General features: G+C 57.1%; 1 protein-coding gene across 2 annotated transcripts in view; it reads left to right on the top strand.

The window, feature by feature from the left end:
• The window catches only part of EIPR1 (EARP complex and GARP complex interacting protein 1), a 105,266-nt gene that overhangs the window by 64,291 nt on the left and 19,630 nt on the right, over nucleotides 1–21,345 (top strand). For both annotated transcript variants that reach the window (XM_032866763.1, XM_032866762.1), the window contains one exon: nucleotides 16,282–16,438. In XM_032866763.1, coding sequence (XP_032722654.1) covers nucleotides 16,282–16,438 — 157 coding nt within the window. The remainder of the gene's footprint in view (nucleotides 1–16,281; nucleotides 16,439–21,345) is intronic.

The following is a 21,345-nucleotide window of genomic DNA, read 5'->3' as shown; positions in this document are numbered from 1 at the left end:
TGTCCGCACACACCCCCTGGCCTCCTGGCTGATAGGACGTCAGGAGCCGGGCAGGCCAACTGGCAACTGGAGGGCGTGTGGGGGACAGTGGACAAATGTATGTCCTCTAGGCTTCAAGTTGGGTAGATTTTTGTACTAATTAGTGTAAGCCAAGCACTGGTGCAGATACTCACACAGAGGAGAGGAGCCCCGCCCTCAGGGCCTCCACGGGATTGTTGCATGGGGCAGGGGTGTTTGTGTGCTCGGACACTGCCCTGACCCGTCCCCTCTGCTGGGCTCCTTGTGCAGGAAGCAGCCCCACAGCTGTGCGTAGCCCCCGGAACAGGGGAAAGTGACAGAATGTGCATGAACCAGGAAGACTGGGCCAAGGAAAGGGGGCAGCGGCCACTGTGTGGGTGCCTTCTAGGAAGGACTTGGGGGCACACAGTGGGACTGTAGTGACCTGGAAGCCATAAGGGCCCCTTGCAGACAGCAGGGAGCCTGCGGCCTTAGCACCCTGGGCCTGCACGCACAGCTGGGCTGGATGGGCCTCAGGGGCTAGAGGAAGCAGGTCCGTCAACCTGCTGAGCCCGTGTTGCATTCAGGGACCCGTGCCAGGCGGCCTCCCCAGACAGCTTGCTTTCTAAGAGGCAAGTCAGATGGTGCATTTGCCCTGACCTGGAAAGGCAAGCTGACTTCCCCAGCCAGCATCCACTGACCTTTCCTACCCACCAGGCAGGTGCAGCCCCACCATCCTGGAGCTCAGAGTCCGGGGGGAGCAGAGCCAGGTGAATAAGGACAGACAGCTGTGGAGGTGGTGTCTGTCTCCTGGGGGCCCGGCGACTCCTCGTCCCAGTCACACAGCAGGTGACTCTGAGTGGTACAGCCTGGGCAGTGCGGGGAGGGGAGGCAGGTGCAGGGAGGCCGTCCGCCCTGTGTGTAGCAGGGACGGATGCATTTGCTTCCATAGACGCGGTGAGAAAGGCACAAGGCGCACGTGGGGTGGGGAGACGGGCCCTGTGCAGATGCCGCGGTCAAGAACTGTTTTCAGGGGAGTTTGCCACTCGGGGCAGACATTGTGGGAAGAGAAAGCGCTGGAGTTATGGCCAAAGTCTCCTTCGTTACCTCCCCTGCTCCCCCAAGTTAAAAAGCCAGAAAGAAAAGAGTGAAGCACAGCACCTGACTTCGTTGTTTGAGGGTAATTCCTAGAAAAGGGTGAGCCTGGATGGACTGCGCGTTGTCCCCGCTCTGCCCCTCCTCACGGCAAGCTCCTTGCGGATGGTCGGCTCTCTGACATCTGCTGAGCTGGGTCCTTGCCGCTGCTTTGATCCCGGGACACGGAACGCAGTGACAGGAGACCGCTCTGAAGTCCGTGTGCCGTGTGCACAGGCGATGCCGCTGGGGTCGCGTCGGCCGTGGGTGCCTGCCGTCCGCGGGTCATGCAGCTGCTGCGTCCTCCCTGCACTCCCTGGACCATGCAAAACCCCATATTTCATGGGTGTGTCGTGGATATGCTCCGTCTTCCACCTCCTCGGTCCTCTGAGAGCTGCAGAGCAGACCCTGGTGCCCACCTACACCCACGCTGAGCTGAGGCTGGGGCTCGGCGCCGCCTCCCTGTGCCCCCCGTGTGCAGACTCTGCCCGCTGTCCCCAGCGATTACCGAACACGCTAAGTGCTTCTATGTAGAAGCCGTGTGGACGGGTATTTTTAGGAGGGAGCTTTCGATGTTTTAGCTGGGAGCGCATAGTAGAAACCTAAACACATCAGTCAGCAAATCATTGCATTATCTGAGAGAAGCTATGAAGGTGTTTTGGGGGGTATTAACTACTTTCTGACACAAGTGGATGCCAGAGTAGTTTACGGTGATCTCAGAAACCCCTCGCTGAAGGTGACGCCTGCCATTTTTGCTCGAGCTGGTGCCGATGAAGCACCATCTTCCCTGTTTAATGGGGATGTGGCTGGTCCCAGTCCAGAGACCAAACACTGGTGTGCCAAGCAAGTGTCCCTGTTGCCTTTTTGTGGTCCCGAGAAATGAGTGGCTGCACGTGGACTGACGCACTGTTAGTGATGAGGTCTGCTGGAGGTCCCGGGGTGCCCATGTGGCTGGCGAGGAGGCCGTTGGGGGGAGTGAGGCTGGGCAGCGTGCCGTGCAGCCCTCAGGGTGCTGGCACAGGCGTGGAGCCCCAGCTTCCGATGCTTAATCCCTAGAAAGAGCGGGTGTCTCTGTAGTTGGGTTCTCGAGATGAGCAGACCTCGCTGGTAGTCAGACGACAACCCGGGTCTGGACAGAGCCCATCGCCTCCTACTAGAGAAGCAGCCCTGGCCAGCCGTGGGCTTGGCGGTCATGATGGAGAGGATGGGCTAGGCCTGGCCACGTCCTGCTGGAGTGATGGTGCTGTGCGTCCCACGAGGCAGGGCCGTGGACGGAGGGGACAGCGCTGTGGGTGTCCCTTCTGGGAGCCGGCCCGGGAGTGGAGGCGTGTTCCTGACCGCAGCTGTGGAGAAGCGGTCCCCTGGAGGACGTCTGCAGCAGCAACTCCAGCCCGGGCACGACGGGGCCATGGACGCGCGTCTACAGGGCCTGGGGACACGGTGGCGGGGCCGGGGAAGTCCTGCTACACGTACACATGTTCCGGGGATGTTCGGGAAGCGTGAGGGAGGACAACGCCAGGGGCTCCCGGGAGGGCAGGGAGCTGGGCAGCGCTCTGGGACACAGCGCTCTGTGGAGACTGTACCTGTCTAAGCTTACGTGTCTCCACCCCTGGCGGGTGGGCCCGTCCTACAAGGAGCATCAGACACTTCCTTTCAAACCCAGAACGGGGGAGAGGAGGTGCCCCTGTCTGTGTCCGGACCGACCTTTTAAATGTGCTTTCCTTCAGCCGCCCGGCATCCTCGCCCCAGTCCCTGAGGTTACAGATGTGCCGGCGTGCCGGGAACGTGGGTCACTTCTCTGAGCTTGTCCGGCCCCTGGAAGGCGGGTGTGGACGTGGGTCGGGGCCTGCCTGGTGGCAGGGCCGACCCAGGTGACCCTGCCTGTATCACTGTGGACCTTACCCGTCCCCTGGGCTTTGGTCACTTGAGTGAAAAGAAGGGAGACCAGGGGCACCTGACTGGCTCAGTCGGTTAAATGTCCGCCTCCTTCCAGCTCAGGTCATGATCTGAGGGTCGTGGGTTTGAGCCCTGCGTCGGGCTCTGCACTGAGCGTGGAGTCTGCTGGAGATACCGTCTCTCCCTCTGCCTCTGCTCCTCCCCCTGTTCATGCTCTCTTGTTCTCTCTTGCAAATAAATAAATGACATTGTTCAAACAAAAAAAGAGGAGAAATCATAAAGACGCCTGGGTGAGGGAGGTGTCCCTGCGTTGTCGGGCTGTGAGGCGGAGGAATCAGCCCGTGCTCGGGAAGGACCTTGGAGACGGGCACATAGTGAGTGTGCTGTGTCTGCCACGTGTGCTCACTGCCCCTCGCTGCTTCCCGTTGCGATGCTGTCCGTCCCTGACACCGGGTCGAGGCACTTTCACTGAGCTGAGTCTCCTGCTTCTGTCTCCCCATTGTCACATAAATTATTCCCATAAAATGTCGCCTGCGACATCCAGTTTTAGTTTCAGTACATCGAAGAAAGCTCTCAGACACCGTTAAGCTGTCTGACTCCAGAATCCTAGATTGTGTGGACCGACCCCCACCCCCCGACCTCTCCCATAGCCTCTGCTTCCCCCTGCACCTCCGTGGCTGGGCGGCAGCGCTGTGTGCCCCCCACGTCTCCATCTGTACATCCTGGCCACCCTCTGGCCACTTCTTCACACCTCCATTCCGAGGGCCTGATTCTTCAATTGTTCCCAGTCTGCTGTGAAATTGCCTGCGGATGGGTTAGTCAACGGTCATGTTTTATTTCTACGCATTTTGTTTGGTTCTGATAAAAACCTTCCTGGTGAATTTTGGTGGTCTTTTTCGCTTGATCATTTTTTATTCCAGCATTCATTTTTTCTCAGTATTTTAAAGATTCTAGTGTCTGAAGTCATTGGCGTTCTCGCTCGGGTTCCCTTTTCTGGCCAGCTCACGCTCAGACACACGGTTGTCAGTGTGAGTTTCTTCCTGTGCCGTTGCAAGCGCCTTATTGGGCTGCTCGGAACCCGCAGGGACCCTGAGGGGCCGGCCCGCGGCGCGTTCTTCCGGGGGTTAGTGTCATCCGGAACATGCCGGGGGCTGCCAACGACTGGGGCTTCTTGTTTAATTCTCGGCCGAGGATTTCCCCGCCTGGGGTACCAGTGGGGTTAAATTCAAACGCAGATTTCCGTGAGGACCAGAGCAGGATAGAGTCTCAGGTAGACTGCTGTGTGCTCAGGGCCATGGCTGAGGTAACCACGAGCTCTGGACTCTTTGCCAGTTCATTCTCCTAATGAGAAAGTGGCCCTTCGGGAGTCCAGACTTTTGCAAAGATCCCAGCCGCAACACGCTACCTTTGGAGGGCCTCGTGCCTGTGTCCTGCTCCCTGTGTGGTCTGGGGACTCCCAGTGGAGGCAGACACGGAAAGGGCAGCCGTAGTTTACGTCACTGGCTTCAACAACAGCTTTAGTGTTTGCTCCTGATCATAGCGATTCACTTTCCTGAAAGTATAACATTTAGAAACATAGATAAGTATCTTACAGAAGCATCATTCTCTTCAGGAGGCACAATCGGCTGTATTGTTCGAGTCAGAAGCCGCAGAATCTAAGAAATGGATAAATGAAAGAAAATGCTGAAAACCTATTGAAAGAGTAAAATAATCTTTTTAAGAAGAGATTTATTTATTTATTTGAGAGAGAGCACGCGCACAAACGCGGGGAGCGGTGGCGGGGACAATCTGCAGCAGACTTGGCGCTGAGTCCGGAGCTGGACAAGGGCTCAGCCTTACGACCCTGAGGTCATGACATGAGCTGAAAGCAGGAGTCAGATGCTTAACCAACGGGGCCACCCAGGCGCCCATGAGAAAAATAATCTTAAACCCTTCACTTCCTTCCTGGGCCTCGCATGGGGACCTCGCACTGCCTTGGGGCCGTTACGTGCTCTGTCCTGGGCATCGCTGCCGCGGCAGGACGCGGACTGTGTCGTCTCCATTCCTTGTCAGCGGATAACACCACCGCCTTACAGAGACTGGGGTGAGGTTGTCCGTTGGATCAAGAAGCCACGCCAGGTGTTTCCGAAGGAGCATTTCATACAGCAGTCGGGGAGTTCAGGCCAGAAGGGGCTGCCGGCGGGATACGGTCTTCTCCTCCCGGAAGCGCCTCGCTCCCTGCACGTGGTGATGTTCTGGGAACCGGCAGCTGGGGCCGGTGGGGATGGCTGATGTCCAGGTGGCGCTCTTCCTGCGAGCCTCTGTCGTGGCCGAGACACCACCTCGAGCCTTTGTGTGGGGTGGGGAGACTCACGCTCTGCCGCTTCTCAGCTGCCCACCTGCGCACCTTCCTGGCTTTGCCTTTCTCTTCTTGCCAAGTCTGATTGCATGGCCACGGTGGAGGCCGCAGTGCAGACGCTCACGCGGCTGTGTCTCTGCCTATCCGCCCGCCCGGGCAGTGGGTACCATCGGGCATGTGCTCTCCTTTCACACACGGCTGCGTAGGGCACCCCGGGGGGCACCATGTCTGGGCGGGGTCGTCTGTAAGCCCAGGGCAGGTGCTGCTCCTTTGGGGTCGGAGGACTGTCCCCAGAGCAGAGGCAGTGCAGCCTCCAGGTTAGGAACCCTCTGCTTTCTGGACCTGCCTGGGCCCGGTTTTGTTTGGAATGCGCAGAATTCCCACTTGGTATTGGCAGTGTCTGTCCTCCTGGTGGCGCGGTGGATCAGATGACACACGTTCTGTGACGGGCCCGACTCGGCGCACAGTATCTGCCTCCTGCAATCAGGGTCCACTCCTGCCCTCCAGGGTCCGGGGGTCCGGGAGCTAGCCTGGAGCTGTTCCCTGACAGCCGGTGATAGCACGTGTCAGCGGCGCTGCTTGGCCGCAGGCTTCCAGGTCTGGCCTGGGACTCTGCTGTGGAGCTTGCCGGAGGCTCTTCTCTGTGGTCGTGTTTGTCCTGGACACTGCGAGCACCAGCGGGGCCCCGTGCCTGCACCGACAGCAGAACGTCTCCTGGTTTAAACTCCACTGAGGGGTGAGTCTGACGGGTCGCTGGGTTGGGAACCCATGCTCAGCAGGTCACCTACTGCCTCCCAGATTCAGAAAGGCCACCAAAAGTTGGGCCTCCTAGTGGTGAAGTCACCCCGACAAGGTCCAGATGGCTGGGCCCTTAGGAGTGTCACTTAGGGTGGCATTGAGGTTCCACAGCCTTTCCCTGCCCATGCGCCTGCCTCGCACTCTCCCTGTGATGCAGCATTTGGATGAGGACCACCAGGTGGGTACCAGCTGGCCGGCAGACAGGGATTTTTGGTACAAGGAATTACTAAGAAGGGCAGAAGACTGACTCACACCTGATATAAGGCAACTTGCTCTCGGACCCTCGGACTCAGTCGGGGACCTGAGGAGGGAAAGTGGCAGGGTGCACACCGCGGGATACTGGGGGGCCACATGCCTCTGGATGTTGGGGGGCGCATGTCGCAGGATGTCAGGAGGAGGGTTCAGGGGAAGGCGTGGCTCAGCCTACAGCTGTGGCCGTGGAAGTGGAAGTGCTGACCTTGACCTTGACCGGCCACGCTTGGCGTCAGGTGGTCCCAGCAGTCCCAGCAGGGTGTGGTGTGCGCAGGAGTGTGGAGAGTGAGACTGTGGGCGGGGTGCGGAGGGCCGTGCGGGGGCCTGTGGAAGGAGCCGGAGCGCCAGCCTGGACGTGCGGTCTCACACCGAGCCATGCGGGCAGGGCGCCTCGGTACCCGTTCCGTGTCTGCGCGCCATGGGAAGGTTGTTGCCAGGCCAGGGCAGCGGGTCATGGGGAGACAAGGACCTGGGGCCCATTCGGGGGCTGAGCTTCCTGGACACCCTCAGAGCGTGCCGCTCACGGGGCCCCATTGCAGTGGAGCCCGTGGTTTATCACAGAGCAGGGCCTGAAGGGCACCCGCGAGCGTGCGCCGAGCCAGGAAGGGCTGGGGCTCCAGGCCCGCAGGCTTTGTGGCCGTGCAGTCCCGCTCACAGACGGCCCTGTCCTTTCTTATCCCCTTGAGTCACACATCATCCTCAGCTCCTGGCCCTACAGACACAGGCGGGGGCAGGATTTGGAGCAAGGTGTGCCCCCTCTGGGCAAGGTTCTGGTGGGGAGCCGTGAGCCCGATGTAGGCTTGACAGGGTGGGAACTGTTGTCCCTGCTGCTGGTGGAGCTGGCTGCCGGCGACCCCTCCAGATGGTTCCAGGAGAAAGCGCTCCGCCCCCCCGGATCTGAGTCTCAGAAGCTGGGGCTGCAGGGTTGTGCGTCAGACGGCAGCAGCTGGTGTCACCGAGGAAGTTTGTCACGAGCCACTGTCGTTCTCCCAAGAACTTCCGCCTGCTGCACAGGCCCAAGCAGGGACTCCGTGGGATCTGACGAAAATCAGAGTGCGGAATCTTCCAAGACTTCGATGGTGACCCGAGCTCTCCGTTCCCACTGATGTCGCAGTGCTGCCTTTGGTGACTGTTTTGAGAGGGAAGGGGATTTCCATCATGCTTCCTGTCATTCCCGGCTCTGCTGTAGGTGGGATCCTGCCCGTGCCTGCCTGCCCCTTCCCTGGATATGCTCAGTAGTCCGGCGACAGCTGCAGGTTGGGCCACCGGCCGTCTTTGAGTTGGACTGGGGCCACGAGTGCTCAGGTGTGGCTGTCAGCCCGTGGTACCCACTGGGCTCATCATGGGCTCTGGCAAGTCTGGAGGCTTCCATCCCTTTTCTGGGGGCCGCCGTCCTAGACCTGGGGAAGGCTTGGAGGACAGCCTTGTCTGTATGCAGCAGTGTTAGAGGGTCCCTCCTCAAGGAGGCCAGGGTCCCCCTGAGAGCAGGGGCTGTGGTCTGCGAACTGGACCTGTCCAGGGGCGGGGCTCTTCCTGGTGGCTCAAGGCAGGTTTCTGCCCAGGGCCAGGTCATGCCAGTTACACGGATCAGGGGGTGCTGGGTGCCTGGCTGGATCTCTTCTCCCTTTACCCACTGCCAGAGAGCCACCTGGGTTAACATGCCCTGACCAGCCTTGGTTCCTGCACCCACCTGTCTCTGGAGGTCATGGCCTGTGCCCCCTCCCCCACCCCTCCTTGTCCTTGAGGTCAGGGAGCTCGTTGCTGCCCCTGCACCACCTTCAGCTTCTTGGGGTGCAGGAGCCCCCACACCCGTGCTGGGAGATGAGGGGACAGGCCAGATCCTGCTCCCCGTGGTCGTTCTGCCCTCCTGCACACCAGGGTCTGTGATTTCTACACGGCGTGCCCTAAAGCCTGTGAAAGCCAGGGTAGAAAGGCAATTTCAGGCATAGCTCCAAGCTCTCCTGCCCCAGGGGAATGCTTAGTGGGGTTGGATAACTCTTCATTCATCCTTCTCTGCCTGCACCGCAGAGAAGGTCGAATTCTAAAAAGAGCCCCAGCCCCGGATTCCGATTCTGAGTGCACCCGCCCGGCGCCTGGTGGAAGCCCCCTCCCCCTCCGGCTGGGGATCAGATTATGTCCCCGGCCTGGGCACCGTTAGCCCTTTAGCCGGGCTGGCTGGAGCGGCTGTTCAGGCTTACAAAGGCCCTAATCTCCTTTGAATTCCTCTAAGCCGGGCCGGGTAATCCCTTACAGGAGCAGCCCCAGGCAGGCTCTTCCATTCATTGGCCCCGATTATCTCTTTATCTCATTAAGTGCCTCCAGCTCGTGTGTTCCCTGTGAGGAACAGTCCGTGGCGCGCGACTGGCCTTCAGGACACAACTGGTATTTTCTCCTCCGGAGCCGCGCACTGTTGATGAGGCAGACCCCCGCGTTTCCTGTCTGACGGGCGAGAGCGGGGCGCAGCCCGTTAACTTCATGGGCCTCAGTGTCCCGGGTCACAGGACGGAGGGGTGCGGTTCGTTGCGTGTGGCGTGGCCGCGTTCTCCATGGTTTGCGCCGTGGGCTGGCTTTCTTGCGGACCGTGGGCCCGCCCTCGTGGGGCCTGTGGTCGTTCCGACAGCGTCCTGGGCACTACGGACCTCCCTGCAGGACACGCGTAGACAGGAGGGAGAAAAGCAGAAGCCTTGCAGGTTCTTACAGCATTTCCTTCTAAAAATCGGGGTTTCCTTCTTAAAAGCACCTTAGTTTCTTTGATAGCTGCTGGGTTTGCGTCGAGCGCTGTCGAGACGCGTGCCGACGCGGAAATGCTCGCAGTCTCAGCCAGTCTGCGTGTCTTGCTGGGGGCAGACTCCGGCGCTTCTTACTCAGCACTGTGGGCCTTCCATTCCGGCTGCTCCTGAGGATTCGGACTTCCTGATAGTGCCCACCGTGTTCCTTGGGCCCAAAGCGCATTGCTCATTAGATTTTGCAGATTTGCGCATTTCTAGGGTGTGTGGCGTTGGCGGGTGCCCGGAGAGCGCACCAAGTCACTTTCTGGTCTTTCCCAGGGTGACCTGTAGGGGCTACGTCTCTCCGTGAGGAATCCTGGACTCCCCCTCGGCCCATCAATTTTCCAGAGGAAATTCTGTAACAAAATTGTATAATCTTTCAGAAAATCCAGATAAATTTTCCATATGCTAGAAATTTCTTCAAACTTCTTTTATTTATCAATTTTCAAAAACGTGTACGGTTCTCTACATTTTGCAAGCGTAGCTAGTGCGGTTTTCTGTCTCACGTGGACTTGGGCGCTGCGCCGAGTTGTCATTCTGCCACTCTTCGCTCATGCAGGTGCAACCTGCCTCGGGTCCCGCGTGGCCTCCCCGCCCCGTGGCGTGTCCCCAGTCGGGTTGGGCAGCTCCCCTGTTGGCCCGTCCCGCAGAGCCCTCACTCACTCTTTACTCAGGCCCCGTGCACGGTGCCCGTGGAAGAAGGTCCAAACGTGCTGTACCCATAGTGTCCCTGTGCTGTGTGGACGCCACAGTGGGCCACGGTGGTTCTGGAGGCTGTGCTCCTTCTGGCCCGCGTGGCAGCCGCGCTGTAGGAGTGTGCATCTGGGGCTTCCAGAATGGGAATGGTGTGCCGTCTCTCCCACTGTCTGCCTGGTTTTGTGGCTGTGCCCGTGTCTTGCCTGTGTGATGCTCCTGACTCGTGTCCGGGCTGCCAGCCTCTTTCCTGATGAGCGCTCGTTCACACTGACGCCAGATCGTCTGCTCTTAAGCATGGAGCTGGGCCTGGTTTTCTTTGCCTTGATGGAGCATGTCCTCTCCCTTCCAGGCCCTGTGTCCTCACTCAGAGCTGACAGCCCCCACCCTGCTATCTAGAGCAGACCCTCTACAGCCCTCCGCTTGTCTTCATACCCTTCCTGGTCTGTCCTGGAGGGCCTCAGACCTCATTTCTTTCAGCTTTCATTCATTTTACCACGTCCCAAATTGAACTCTTGGCCTTTCTCGACCCTCCAAAGCCACTGGGCTCTTAATCCTACCTGTGGACTGCCTTCTATCCACTTCCAAGTGCCCCAAGTCCCCCTGGGGCTGCGGCCAACTCACCCGCTCCCTATGGGAGGCGCTCTCCTCCCTGCAGCACCTGACCTGACCTCTCTCAAGGCACCTGCCCACCTTGTGCTTGTGTTACTTCACCCTTCCAGTACGATTGGCGTCCTTGTGGGCAGTGTCTGATTCTCACCCAACTCTGTCTTCTCATTACCAAATGGGAGCAAGTACAGGCACAGAGAATTATAGCCAGAGGCCAGATGGTTTTGAAGTCACTTACTGCAACCTAGCAAACACCCACAAAATTTCAGTGGCATGTTGGCCGTTGTCACTTGTGGCTTGAAGGGATTCCTGCTCTGTCCCTGAGAAGAGCCCCCCCGCCGTGGGAATTAGGACCTTCGATCCTGTGCAGCCCAAGTTAGGAGCACAGGAAGCACAAGGGGCTTGTGGGTCCTGGGGTAAGAGCAGGTGGGCTCAGCCCTGCTCTCGCTCCTGGTTCCCAGGGCTGTGGGTTCTCGTATTAGGGACATGCCACCATGTAGAAAAACCCAGGTCCCAGGCCCGCGGCTTCTTGTGTTGGGGACGCAGTGTCATGTAGAGGTACCCATTCCCCAGGCCGTGTGTTCTTATGTTGGGGACGCAGTGTCATGTAGAAGTACCCATTCCCCAGGCCGTGTGTTCTTGTGTTGGGGACGCAGTGTCATGTAGAAGTACCCATTCCCCAGGCCCGTGTGTTCTTGTGTTGGGGACGCAGTGTCATGTAGAAGTACCCATTCCCCAGGCCCGTGTGTTCTTGTGTTGGGGACGCAGAACCACATAGCAGGAGTCTGTGGAGTTGTCCCGTGCCTTGTGGCCCTGCCTAACTGTGTCCCGGCGGGTATGATGGCGCTCTGTAATGAGTGAGACTTGGTCCCTTGGTGCCCCCTGGTCTACCTGTGAGGGCCCAGAAGCATGACTAGAGCAGTGTTTTAAAATGCATGTCATTCTCTGGAACCCTGACATTCTTCCCAGGAAGCCTCTGCAGTCCCCTTCCTATCGCTGACACCTGCCATCCCAGCATGTCCTCCAGATTGTGTGAGCCCTCTAGCCCTTACTCCTACTTGGCCAGCAGCTCGCCATGTTGCCAAACACCTGGACTGGCCTGGGGTGTCCCCAGACTCAGAGAGCGGCGGCTCCAGGGTACGGAGGCCCTCAGGCGGTGTGCCGCTTCCTTTTGGGTGTTGGGTGCAGCAGACCCAAACCTCGCCTGGTGGTCAGGTCCTGAAGCTCCACGGGCTATCTCCCACCCACTCGCTGGGGTCTGCTGCACGCAGTGTGAGGCCGTCACTGTCAGGGCTCAGGCTCGGTTCTGCAAGGTGTCCAGATGTCTTCGGAGTGGGGTGTGACAGCAAGTAGGGGTGCTCATGGTTCTGCAGCAAAACCACGGGCAGTGCTTCTCTCCCAGACGCGTGGACAACTTCAGTCCCCTGTCTTCATGGGGTGGGAAGGAAGGGGTTTGGAGGCCAGTGTCCACGTGGCACGTACCCGAGGCTGGTGGAGCTCCTCAGTTTGGCGCCGCAGCTGGGAGCAGGTGCTCCTTTGAGCAGGGAGTGGCCCACAGACCCTCCGCAGGACCCACTGACTTGGTGCCGAGGCCAGCTGGCCAGGTCAACAAGGCCCTTCCATGCCCTCAATCCTTAATGTAGACACGTCTCCACTGCCTGTGATGGGGTGGGGCATCAGCGTCAGCCCTGTTTTATACTTGCGGACTGTGGACATGAACCGTGGCTGGGTCTGCAGACCCGGGAGACCTGTTGTGACCAGGCTGTGTCCGGGACTTTATTTCCTGGACCCCTAAAGTCCCCACCCTAACAGGGGACACGACACTTTAGGTCTCAGACCTTGTGTTCAGTAGGCCTTGAACTTGGGTACTACCCTTTGCCCGCTGTGTGGCCACCAACCAAGGGGCAGCAGGCCTTGGGTGCACACTGGGCTAATCATCAGGTAGGCACTTGCCCTGGCACTGCGGGTTCCTCATTCCTGGGGATCTGGCCACATTTTCTGCCAGTGGGTTTTAGGTCTGAAATCTGGTCTGGGCTGGGTGAGGAGTCATGACGTTTAAGGCAGTGACTTCCCTCAGCCTCCTGCTCCTCCATTGCTGTGTCCTCGGAATGGGTGTGTATGTTGCATGCATGCATGTATTAGGCAGGCTGTGCTCTGGTGAGAGACCATCTGTTTTGCTCCTAGGAATGCTGTCTCTTGTTATCTGTCACCACAACTCGGCCAGTTGGCTCCCTTGGCTGGCGTGCTGCCTTTTTGGTCATTACGATAATTGCTGCCCCCGACTTCTGGCAGTCACATACCGTCTCCAGGCCACTGCTGCTGTGGGGCCAGGTTTCGCTGCCGAAATCAGGAGTGGCCACAATGCTCATTATCAACAAGTCACACTTTGCGACAGTCTCAGGACTAAGAGTGGAATCATTGGGTTATCTGGTAACTGAATTGTCCCCTGCCAAGTGTTGTCCGAAGTGTGCTGTGTTACGCTGTGTCCAGTGATCTGTGACAGACCCGTTGTTCTACGTCTTTGCCAATACTTGGTATTGTTGATCTTTTGAGAATTAAATTTTAGCCATTCCAGTAGGTATGTAGTGTATCTCATTTTGGTTTTATTTTGCCTTTCTCCAGTTACAATTGATGTTGAACATCCTTTCTGGTGCTTGCTGACCATTCATGTTTTCTTCTGTGAAGTGTCAGATGCAGTCTTCTGCCATTTTTTAAAAAATTGGGTTATTTGTGTTATTAAATTGTAAGAGTTATTTGTATGTTCTGGATACAAGCCCTTTGTCAGGTATATGTATTATGAATATTTTCTTCCAGTTTTGCTTTATTTTTTCTTAAAAAAATTATTTATTTATTTATTTATTTGAGAGAGAGAGAGAGAATGAGTTGGGGAGAGCAGCAGAGGGAGAGGGAGAAGCAAGCAGACTCTCTACTGAGCAGGGAGCCCAACCTGGGACTCCATCCCAGGACCCTGGGATCATGATCCGAGCTGAAGGCAGATGCTTAACTAACTGAGCCACCCAGGTAGCCCTTGTTTCATTTTTTTCCCATCGTTCTTTCCAAGTATTTAATTTTGTGAAGTTCAGTGTCTTTTGGTAGATAGAAGCTCTTAATTTTAACCTGGTCTTTGTTACCATTCTTTTCTGTTACGATTAGTGTTTTTTTCTGCCCAGTTTAAGAAATCTTCGCTTATCCTAAGGTTGTGAGGATATTCTACTGTGCATTAGTTTGTCTCTTACATTTTGGTCTTCAGTCTGGGGTTGGTCTTTGTATATGTTATGAGATATGAGTATACAACTGACGCAGCATCTTTTCCTGAACAGACCACCCTTGTGCACTCCAGCACAGCAGCATTTTTGTTATAAGTCAGCTGGCCGTCCTTGGAAGGTCTGTTTCTAGGTTGCATCTTCTTTCTCTGGTCCCCTCACCCATGGGCCGACACCAGAGTAGTCTCAGACTGGTGAGCCAGCCGGTTCCGATCTTCTCCATGACGGCTCCGTCGACTGTACGGGCAGTTCACATCTCTGTGTAAATGTAGAACCTCAGGAGCGGGTTGTTGGCTTCTATCCAAAAGCTTTTGGAACTTGAAGATTCCTGGACGCTTTACAGCAGTGAAGGTGTCTATGGACATGGTATACCCTCCATGTGCAGGCCTTTACTTCCTCTCAGCCTTGGTTTTCATTCTGCCACATACGCATCTTGCACCTCTGTAGTTTGAGATTTATTGGATATTTGTTTTTTTCCTGTGACTTAATATTTTTTAAAAATTTCTAAATTTTTGTTGCTAATCTATAGATATCCAGTTAATTTTTATGGTGTTCAGCAATTTTGCTAAATTCCCTGTTTTGTTTCTAACAGTAGAGTGCAGATTGTCTTAAGTTTTCTACCTACATTGTTATTAACAAGTAGTGGTGTTTTGATCTCTTCCTCTCCTGTTCTTAAATCTTTGCTTTTCTTCGTCACATGAAGTAGTCAGGGCGTCTAGTATGGTGTTAGCTAGCAGCCGCAGTACAAAGCATTCTTGTCTAATTACTCTTCTCGAGGGAAAAGCATTTAATGTCTCACCCCCAACTGCTCCCTAGCAAGCAGTTCTAGGGACAGACTGCCCTTGCTGACACCTGAGCAGAGTTCCCCAGAGGAGGACTTTGGTCTGGGGGACTCTGCCGCAGACAGGCTGTTCAAACCTCCCGCATGGAAGCTGTGCCCAGTTCTCACACTGGTGGCTCCGTCCCTGTGCAGCTTACACAGTTCTTTTCCCCAGCGTTTAGGGTGACTCACATCATCTGTGCCATACAGGGTGGATGTTGTAGCCTTCATTTCTTTCTGCCCAGCACTGCCAGCCCTGTCTTCAGGTGGAAATTCTCATATTTTAGAAGTGATGCTACGGCCTCACAGGCTCTGCAGAAACACCGGGTGCCTGGAAGGTTCTGCAGGAAAATCTGTCTCTCGTGTAGAAAAACCAGGGCACACCGCACTTCCCTGGGTAAAACGGGAAGGCTGACATGATGTGTATACATATGGCTCAGCAAGCAGCATGTGAGATGAGTGCCGAGATTGGGGTCTGAGAGCCCTGGCGGAAAGCCTGCCCACCCCCCATCCTCTGATCGTGGGTGACGGTGGTCGCTAGACGACCCGTGAAGCCAGGTGTCTGCCTGGCTGGTGTTTGGGTGGAAGGACCACAGAGCTGAGACGTGGGACACTCCCCGTGTGGGTGCGACCCTCTCGTGTCCTCATTTCATGTGGGAAACACTGTGCGGTGTTCTCTGTTCTGCGTTCCCTTCACGGTGCTCACCCGACATGGGCTCTGATGTAGAGCAGGAACGTCTTCCTCGTTGCGCCGTCACGTACTAAAGGCCTTCGGAAGGGAAGGTGTGCAGCACATAAGCAGTTTGGACCTAAATGGAAAGCACATTGGACAGGATTTGTATTCGGGAATTTTGATTATTACACATTTATCACATAATGTTACATCTGTTTTTTTTTTGTTTGTTTGTTTGTTTGTTTTTGGTTTCTCTTTTCTTTTTGTCTTACTGAAACGTTGTGTACAGGGCAGAGACCTGGCTCCTGGCATGTTCCCTAAAGCCGGGTCTCCCTGGTCTTTCTTACCTAAGCTTAGTTTCCTTATCCACATGGTGACATTTCAAAGTGCTCTGCAAATTCAGATCCCCGGGGCACCTTGAAAACCAAGCGTCAGGACTCCAGGAGGTGGGCGGTGAGCAGCCCCCATTGGCTGGGGGAGACACTGTGTCCATCGGTGCCTTCGGGTGCTGGGCTGTGCTCTGCCTGGAGAACCAGGCCACGGCGGGGCAACACTGTGTGCGCGTCCATGTGGGGCTCCCACGCGCTCTCGCCTTAGCGCCCTGGGGTCCGGTGGCGCCCCTGTGGGTGTTGGGTTCCTGTGGCTGGGGCTGTCCTGCAGCCGTGCCCACCGTGGCCCCAAGCTGCACTCGGTGTTTGTGTCCGCCACACACCCACCCCCGCCTTTTGCTCCCTGTGTTGAAGAACCATGGAGGAAGGACCGAAGGCAATCGATTTTGAAGAAAATTAAATTTTCTTCTGAAACAGAATGATGGTTTTGCAACAGGGCAGCAGGGGTGAGGCGGCTGCGGGCGGGGAGCAGTGGCTGTTCCACTGGCGAGCAGGGTCTGTGCCCCTCGCTCTGCTGGCTCTCTGCGGCCCGTGGGTGTGAATATTTTACGGAGCAGACCTGCCCTGTGTCTGCGGCGGGGTGGGTGTGCGGCGCCGCGGGGACTGTGGCCGTGCACCGCGCTCTGCTGACATGACCCTCTGTTGCTTCAGCTTCAGACAGCAAAGTCCTGACGTGTGCGGCCGTGTGGAGGATGCCGAAGGAGCTGGAGCCCGGCGGCCACGAGTCCCCCGATGATTCCGCAAGCCCCGCGCACACGCTGGAGCTGCTCTGTCACCTTGACAACACGGCCCACGGCAGCATGGCCTGGTAGGGCTCCGCGCGTCTCACTCGCCCACGGCAAGCCTGGAGCTCGGGCCGCGTGCACATGCCCGGTCCTGGGGCCGCGGCTCCTGCTCGGGGCCCTGCTTTCTTGTGAAGAGATGCTGTGAATGGCCGGCTCGCTCTCTCTCTCCCTTCCCTCCTTCCCTCCTTCCTTCCTTCTCAGTCCCAGCTGTTCTCCAGATCCGACGCGTCGCGGGAAGCCTGTTGCATACGCTGTGCAGGCGCCTGTGTGCAGGTGTCCCCTCTGTGCCAATCCACGCTGCCGGGCACCTGCCAGGACGAGGGTGCGGTCGGGCGCTGGAGAGCACTGAAGTGCTCTATTGCTTTTTAGCTTCGTAGACGCACTTGTGTTCCGCAGCCCTCAGTGTAATTCGTGGATGTGTACTTTGGGCTGAAGGCTCATAATTTCTTCTTCTGGAGAGTGAGTGAGGGCGCGGTGCCCCCGAGCCTTCTGCATCTTTATCCTGCGTCTGTCTCCTCCGCGTGTCACGAGCAGCGCCGGGACGGAGGTGCCGCCAGCACCCAGCAGGGCCCCCAGCCCGTCTCTGCCCGTGTGCTGTGGCCAAGGCTCAGTGGTGCTCACCTGACTTGGCTCCATGCCCGGGGGACCTCCTCAGCCCTGGAGCCGCTGCAGATTCCAAAGGCCGAGCTTTCTAGAAGGGACTGTGGGCGCATAGCGTCGGTACGGGTGTTTACAACAGTAATTACTATTGTACTCAGTGTAGTAACACTTCTGCGTGCACACTCAAGTGTGCATGTGTGAGAAAGAGCTCTGTGTGCCAGCTTCTGTTTGGACCAAATCTACTAATTGAATAAGTTTAATCCAACACCTATTTATTAAGCACCTGCTACACACACCTGCCAGGCTCTAGGGACACCAAGGTCATGGGTCGGGGACCCGGCCTGCAGGAGTCATGCGCGATCCCCCAGGGGAGACCCGCAGTGTGAACATCGAAGCAGCACAGGGCCGGCTGTGGCGTGCCCTGCGATCGTCAGGAGCTCTGGGCTGTGGGCCCCCCGAGGAAAGAGTCATTAATTTTTACTAGTGAAATTGAAGAGGGGTTTGCTTAGGAGCCAACCTGCAGAGCTGGGACTGATGCGGTTTCTGTCAGTAGCAGTGGGTCCTGGGTGGCAGAGGGAGCAGGGCTGGGGGTCTGTGCCATCTGTGGAACTCCTTTGTGCCCTCGTTGGTGGGCGACGTGCCAGATCATGGTTCCTTCCCCTCCCAGAGGTGTCAGACCCCATCTGCAGGAAAAGGAGATGCACAGGAGCCCTGCCGCACACGAGGGGCCGCGAGAGTGCAGAGTGAGTCTGGAACGTGTGCAGACACACACGCGTGTGCATATGAGTGCAGCGTGTATGTGAGTGGCGGGGGAGCAGGGAAGACACCGAGCAGGCAGCAGCAACTGTGGGGAGGTCAGTGTGTGCAGATGGCCTCAGTGCCGCTGGTGAGTAAACCGAGGGGTGGAGCTCAGAGGAGCAGGGGATGCTGGTCGGCTGCCCCAACTCGCACCTGTGTTCAGATGCCCCGTCCAGTGTCCATCAGAGGAGCGGGCACCCCTGTCTCTGGGTACTTGTCAGGAAATGAATGTCAGTGAAATGTTCAGCCTTGCTCACACTCCCCTGATCCCAGTCCTATCCTCACACCCCCGTGATCACACCCTTGGTGGTCAAACCCATGATCGCACCCCGTGATCACTGTCCCATCCTCACACCCCGGTGATACACTTTTGGTGATCACATGCCAGTGGTCAAAGCCCTGGTGATCCCACCCCCCCGTGATTGCACCCTGTGATTGCGTCCTTGTGATCATACCCCCGTGATCACACTGCCACGACTACACCCCTGTGATGACACTACCATGATCACACCCCAGCTCACACCCCCTACAGCTGCCCCCTGTGGAAGGGGAACTTGCTAGGAAGGAACTGTTGATATATAAGCGCATTGGGGGAAACGGTCTTCCCGAGCTCCCACTGGAAGGGTGCCCTCTTCTCAATGCGCTGCTGTTGTTCAAAGTGTTTCTTGAATCCTTGTGTTATCCCTTAGGTCACTGTACATGTTTGCTGACGTAAGGGTGAGAGGGAGCTGTGGTCTACCGCAGCTAAAGGAACAACCCAGACAGACCCTGTGTGCCTGTCACCCGTCTCCCCCGGTGGCAACACAGTATAACACCTCCGCACGGCCACCGCTGGGGATGGGTGTTGATAGGACCCGCCGCCTGTGCACCCTGAGTTCTCTACCGTGTCATCCTGTGTGTCTGTTGCTGCAGCCAGCACATAGTCAGCACACAGAAATGGGAGCCCTCCTGCTGCCTGTCTCTGGCCGCAGCCCAGTCCTCCCGTTGCCCTGTCCCGGCTCCCCAACAAGCCTGGGTCTGTGCTCCTTCCTGTAGACTTGTCCTTTTGAGAAGCTTCTGTGAATGGAATCGTGCACTCCGGAGGCTGTGATTGTGGCTGCGTGCACGCACTGTGATTCCCGGGGGTCCTACCTGTTGTCCCCGGTGTCCGGCGGTGGCTCATCCCTTTACTCTGAATAGTAGCCCACGGGACCAGTTTGTGTGACCATTTGCCCCGTGAAGGATGGCTGGGCTTCCCCCGGGCTTTGGACACCCTGATCAGGCTGCTCTGACAGGAATGGACAGGAGCTCACGTGAACGTGGCTTTCATCTCTCCCGGCCGAGTGCCCGTGTGCACAGTTCGTGGGGCGCCGGTAGGTGTGTTTTGGACAAACTGCCGGGGCCTCCTTTGGAGTGGCTGTGCGTTTGATGTCCCCACCAGCAACATGTGAGGACCCAGTCTCTGCACCCTCACTGGCCTTTGGGACTGTCATGTGTGGTTCTTTTCAAGTGTCTTCAGCAACGTCGTATTATCAGGTAGGGAATTTGGCCTTTGGAAACTGAACTGTGGTGAACACATGAACGAGAAGGTGCTGTTTGTGGTCGAACTTGAGGCAACTGGGTAGCTGAGTCTGCTTTCCTTTCCTATTTAGAAATCGGGACTGAACCAGCTCCAAGAAAGGGGCTCCAGACACATGCTGGGCATTGGCCCCGCTGCTGGCTAAGGAAGCATCCCGGAACAGCACGCAACCCAGTCTGCGGGCTTGATACTGTGCCCCAGAGGGCACCGTGCAGGCTCGTGTCCTCAGGGCCACTCGCCTTCTGTTTGCCCTGGAGCAGCTGGGCCCCAGCACAGGTGGACCCACACCCCCGTCCCAGTCCTCCAACACGCAGCAGGGAGCAGTGCCCACAGCCCACCCACCATTGAAGATTCTCAAAGGTCTCCTGACTGTGTTTGGTTTCATCTCCTACCCATGGAGGCAGACAGAGTGTTGGCCTGGGGGGCCACACACCCTGTCTCTTGTGCTCACCTGCCCTGGGGCCACATAGGGTTACTGGCTGGGAAGTCACCCCTTTTTCTCAATGGTAGGTGAAGATTCCCAAAAAGGAGGAAACACTTCATAGTTGTAACCGTAAGCTCCCGTGGCTCCGTGGCAGGGTCTTTGTGGAGTGTGGCCCCTCCATACTCATTAGGATCCATTATACAGATGAGCCAACCATCTGTTCTCTTCCTTTCTTGGAAACACAGTGTCGGGGGACAGGTCCCAAGCTGTGCCCAGAGGGGTTGCCCCGTAGCTTCTGGTGTGGATTAAACGAGCCACCGGCTTTGTGGTGCGGTGTTCCCTCTTCAGAGAGGACTTTTCTAAAACAGTTGCTGTTTCATGCCCACCCACATATTCTTGTCCCCACGCCCAGCTCATCTCCTGTGAAGTCATGACCGTGCTGGGCACTCTGCCGTGTGCGCTCAGGCCCCCGTCACTGAACTTCCTCCCGGCCTGGGCCTTGTCCGGCGACTGGGGCGCCGTCAGCACCAAGGACAGCGCCAGCCACATGCCTCTGCCATGCGAGGGGGCCGGGACCAGGAGCCCTCCTGAGGTTTGCAGACGCTGCCTCCTCCCCACGCGACCCTCTGAGGCAGGGACTATGGCGGAGACGGTAACTGCCCTCTGGAAGGCAGGAGCATGCATCCAGCCTTTTCTACTCAGTGGAGTCATTGGGATTCAGAGCCAGGCAGGCCGACCCCAGGACACCACACGTTGCCCAGAATCGCCTCCCTGCTGGGTGAGTGAGCGAAAGGAGCCACTTGGGGTCGTCACACTGCGATTTGGAAGTTGTTTCTCTTGCTGGGAGTGTAAATACACCTTCACCTGAATAAGTTCTGGGAACGTCCACACATCTTCCAGCTAGTCCTTCATGGACAAGTGTAGGTAAGTTGTGCTTTCCAGGGAATTCCTCATTTTGCAAGTAATAAAGCCCCTTTCACTTCTCGCGCGCTTTCTCCCTTCCCCTGCGGTTTGTTCCTGCCGTCAGCCTGCGGTGAGTGTGGCAGAACTTGACGCTGTCCCCGTGGGCACGTGCCTCCTTCCTTCCCCTGTGGTGGGGAGGGCTCTCTGGTGCGCACTCCAGCTCCACACTTGTCAGGGGCCGCCGTGTCCCACACTAAGTGGCACACACCTGTTCCTCAGTGGGCCAGTCAACAGCTCATAGCCTTCTTCCTCTCTGCCTGGTGCTTGGAGGGAGGGCACTGCAGCCCGCCTCGCCTGGGACTCCGGAGTGCCCCCGCGCTGAGGTCAGTGCGGCCCACAGCCAAAGGCAGGCCCTTGGGGATGCTTTGACCAAATTGTGAAGTTTTCCGCATCTTCCCTGTATCTCGCCCTATTATAGTTCAGGCTGTGTGTGTTAACTGCCTTGTATTTTTCTGGAGTGGGATGAGATCTACATAACTCAGTAAAATGAATAAAAACCCACCTTACTGTGGTAAGAAATGAGGTAAAAGAGTGAGTCCCCTGCCATGCGTGTTGTTGGCCCTTCTTCTCTTCCCAGGGTGGGTAAT

The sequence above is a fragment of the Lontra canadensis genome, unplaced genomic scaffold (genome assembly GCF_010015895.1).
Source record: "Lontra canadensis isolate GAN:19392208 unplaced genomic scaffold, GSC_riverotter_1.0 scaffold32, whole genome shotgun sequence".
Lineage (NCBI taxonomy): Eukaryota > Metazoa > Chordata > Mammalia > Carnivora > Mustelidae > Lontra > Lontra canadensis.
Note: the sequence above shows the minus strand (reverse complement) of the source record. Positions and strands in the feature narration are given on the sequence as shown.